Source organism: Pteropus vampyrus, unplaced genomic scaffold, assembly GCF_000151845.1.
Source record: "Pteropus vampyrus isolate Shadow unplaced genomic scaffold, Pvam_2.0 Scaffold67, whole genome shotgun sequence".
NCBI lineage: Eukaryota > Metazoa > Chordata > Mammalia > Chiroptera > Pteropodidae > Pteropus > Pteropus vampyrus.
Genome location: NW_011888848.1, coordinates 3,643,721 through 3,646,959, shown reverse-complemented (window position 1 = coordinate 3,646,959; position 3,239 = coordinate 3,643,721). Strand labels below are relative to the sequence as shown.

The 3,239-nt window shown below is 32.5% G+C and overlaps 1 protein-coding gene and 1 non-coding gene across 7 annotated transcripts in view; one reads left to right on the top strand and one right to left on the bottom strand.

Moving 5' to 3' along the window:
* Nucleotides 1-3,239, top strand: part of GSTCD (glutathione S-transferase C-terminal domain containing) — a 120,759-nt gene that overhangs the window by 91,568 nt on the left and 25,952 nt on the right. For all 6 annotated transcript variants that reach the window (XM_023531369.1, XM_011361487.2, XM_011361485.2 and 3 more), the window contains one exon: nucleotides 2,154-2,282. In XM_023531369.1, the coding sequence (XP_023387137.1) occupies nucleotides 2,154-2,282 (129 nt within the window). The remainder of the gene's footprint in view (nucleotides 1-2,153; nucleotides 2,283-3,239) is intronic.
* LOC111740710 lies at nucleotides 1,870-1,988 on the bottom strand. Its single transcript, XR_002780728.1, has one exon. It is a non-coding gene; the product is annotated as a 5S ribosomal RNA (ribosomal RNA).

Here is a 3,239-nt window from a genome sequence, read left to right as displayed (position 1 = left end):
CTCCCTCCCTCTCTCTCTCTCTCTCTCTTTCTTTCTTTCTTTCTTTCTTTCTTTCTTTCTTTCTTTCTTTCTTTCTTTCTTTTTCTTCTTTTTTATCCAAACTAAGATTCAGCATCTTAAGGGAAAAGATGTGTTATAGGATCACAATAGTTTTCAATTTTTGTACAAGGGTTCTATTTCAAAATAATTTTAAAAATAAAGGATCTCATTGTGAAATAAAATAATGATAAAACTAGTTTACTAGTCAACATAATTTTATACTGGAAATACTAACTTTTGAAACTTGTTGAGCATATTATTTTGGTATCTTGATTTTTATCCATTGTAAAAATGGATAAAAATTGTAACAACAAATAAAAAATATTTTAAAGGAAAAGAATTTAAAGGAAAAATGGATAAAAATTGTAACAAAAAATAAAAAAAATTTTAAAGGAAAAGAATAAACCCCAATCTACCATACTGATCCATCAAACAATTTTCTCTCCATGTTCTTATTAAGTTACCGTCCATTAGGATGCTTGTTGTTGCAAATTCTAAAAATGCAAATGCAATTTTCATCACCTGTTTTTACTCAATTTTGTATTATAAATGTTTTTCCCTATTGCAAATAGTTTTTAAATATTTTCATTAAAATATCACTAAAATGTGACTACATAATATGTTTTTAAGGAAATGTACCATAATTTATGCAGTTGTCACTATTTAATAGAAGTTTGTACTATTTTTAGTCTTCTGCTATATTAAATAATTTCCTCACAGTGACCATTTTTTAACATGAAATTCTAGAATTTGATGTCACTTTTTCAAAAAATACAGTTGAATTGGGTCAGATTTTTTGCATGTGAGCTCTCTGGATAGTGTAAAATAATTACAGTGATTACTCCGCTCCCAGAAGAAAAAATGTGGAAGAACTCTTGGACTAGTGAGAATGACATGTAACAAAATGATGGCCATTAGTAGGACCATATTTTTCTTTTTTTCTTTTCCTTGGAAAATAAAGAGCAAAATAAATCAGGACTCTTGGGAGAAACAGGCAGGTATCTGTCTTATTTTTCAGGAAAGCAATGATTTCATGGTTGGAGTAAGAGGAGGAAAACTCATAGAGGAGAATCCTGGAGAAACAGGGTCAGATATATGGTGCCTTTTTTTCCCCCATCCTTTCCAGTTTTACTGGAAACAGAGATGTTAAAGCTGGAAAAGGGAAGTCTTGGCTAGAATAAAAGCTGGAAAGCCTTGGACGCCAAGTGTACTCTGACAGGTTTTTTTATACAGAGAGATCCAGGATTTTTTCATAAAGACCTAATTCTGCTTACTTCTCTCCATCCAAACCAATGATCCTCTGCTACCTTCCTTGGTCCGGATTACTGTGAGAGACTTCTAACTGGTTGCACTGCCTTCCTCCTCGCCGCCACCAAACTGTACTATACGTTGCAGCAACTGAAACTGCTTTTCTCACCCATGATCTGGCTCTTGTTACCTCTCCCAGCCTTATTTCCACCCTCCACACAGTGTCCACCCCCATCCCCTCCATCACCATCACACACTGTGACCTGGCTATGCTAATTTTCTCAGTTCTTCACACCATTTTCCTCACCTCAGGCCTTCATACATGCTTTTCTTTCTGCCTGAAACATTCCTTCATCCCCCCAGCTAATTTCTATTCATTGATCAGGCCTCAGTTAATATGCTCCTTTTCCATATTAAATGACTGAAACCTTCCTTGGTCATCAAGTTTGAGTGCTCTGATAACACATTATATGTCTTTCATTAAGCACTTATCACTGTATTATAATTGTTTGTTTCGCTTATATCACTACAACTGTAAGCTTCAAGGGTTTAAGGACCTTGTTTATTTATTTATTTTTCTAATGCCTACAGCACCTGGTATTCCAAGGTGGTCTCCCATCCAAGTACTAACCAGGCCCAACCCTGCTTAGCTTCTGAGATCAGATGAGATCGGGCACATTCAGGGTAGTATGGCCGTAGGCTAAGGACCTTGTTCATTTTTGTATCATTATCTGGCATACTTCCTGGCACAGGGTAGGGATCAATATAATATGTTCTACATTATTAAAGCTATGTAAGAGCAATAATACTTTGTCCTAAGGTCTGAATTGTTACTGAGTATATTTTGTTTCCTGGGTGAAATCTAGGTTACATTAATAGAAAACAAGGAATTATCATTAATTCGTGCTAAGAAGAGAAGTGATGAACTAGGCCTAAGCAACATTTGGTTCATTCAAGCAAATATGGAATATTTTACAGGGATGTTTAATATTGGGGTAAGTAATCAAGTAATTTTAATTTCCTTAATTAAACAAATAAGAAAAAATACATGCCTTAGAATAAATAAAGGTGATTCTTTTATATTCTTTGTTAAAGAAATTTGTAACTTTCATTTTCTATTATTGATACAGTATAACATACTAATGAATATTGCGTCATTCTTAGCACTTTGTCGTGACATGATAGAAATAAAATTTGTTCCTCAACCAAACGAGAACTTTATTCTTTTCACTGCAGAATCCCCAGTGCCTTAAAGACATAGCAAGTGCTTGAAAAGTATTTATTAATTAAGTGAATGAATTCTAATGAAGATGGCTTCCCTTAATTTATACTACATTTTTAGGAGATAATGAAAGAAAAGAAAAACAAAGAAGATAATTGAAAAACATAGCTTGTTAGTAACCTAAATACTAGAGTTGCCTTTAGATAATATTTACTTTAGCTATGATTTGATATCTACGTGTATTTTTACCTTCTAAGAGACAAAAAGTATATTAGGCATCTTTCTAAAACCTTAAGATCAAATTGTATTATTTGATATTACTAAAAAGACCTAAGATATGTGGTTCTGTCAGCTCATTTAAACCCAAAAATGTAAGCTATAGTGGCATTTGAGTTTCATTAAGATGTTAGTGTTGCTCCTGCCCCTTGTATTTTTAAATATTTTTTCTGATATTTATAGGACTATATGTTCAGTAGAGAAAAATACATAATAATATGAAGAAGAATCACCAGTATTTCTATTACTGAGAGTTAGTCAAAAACTTTTGCTCTTTAGATACTTATCCACACATACAAATGCATCTTTACACATATGTTAACATCATTGAGTTTGTACTACATAGATCATGTTTAACTGAACATTGTCACAAATCTTTTTTCTACTAATTAATCATGTTTCTTTTTTTTCTTGTTATAACGTAAATAATACTATAGCAGGTATCTTATGCATC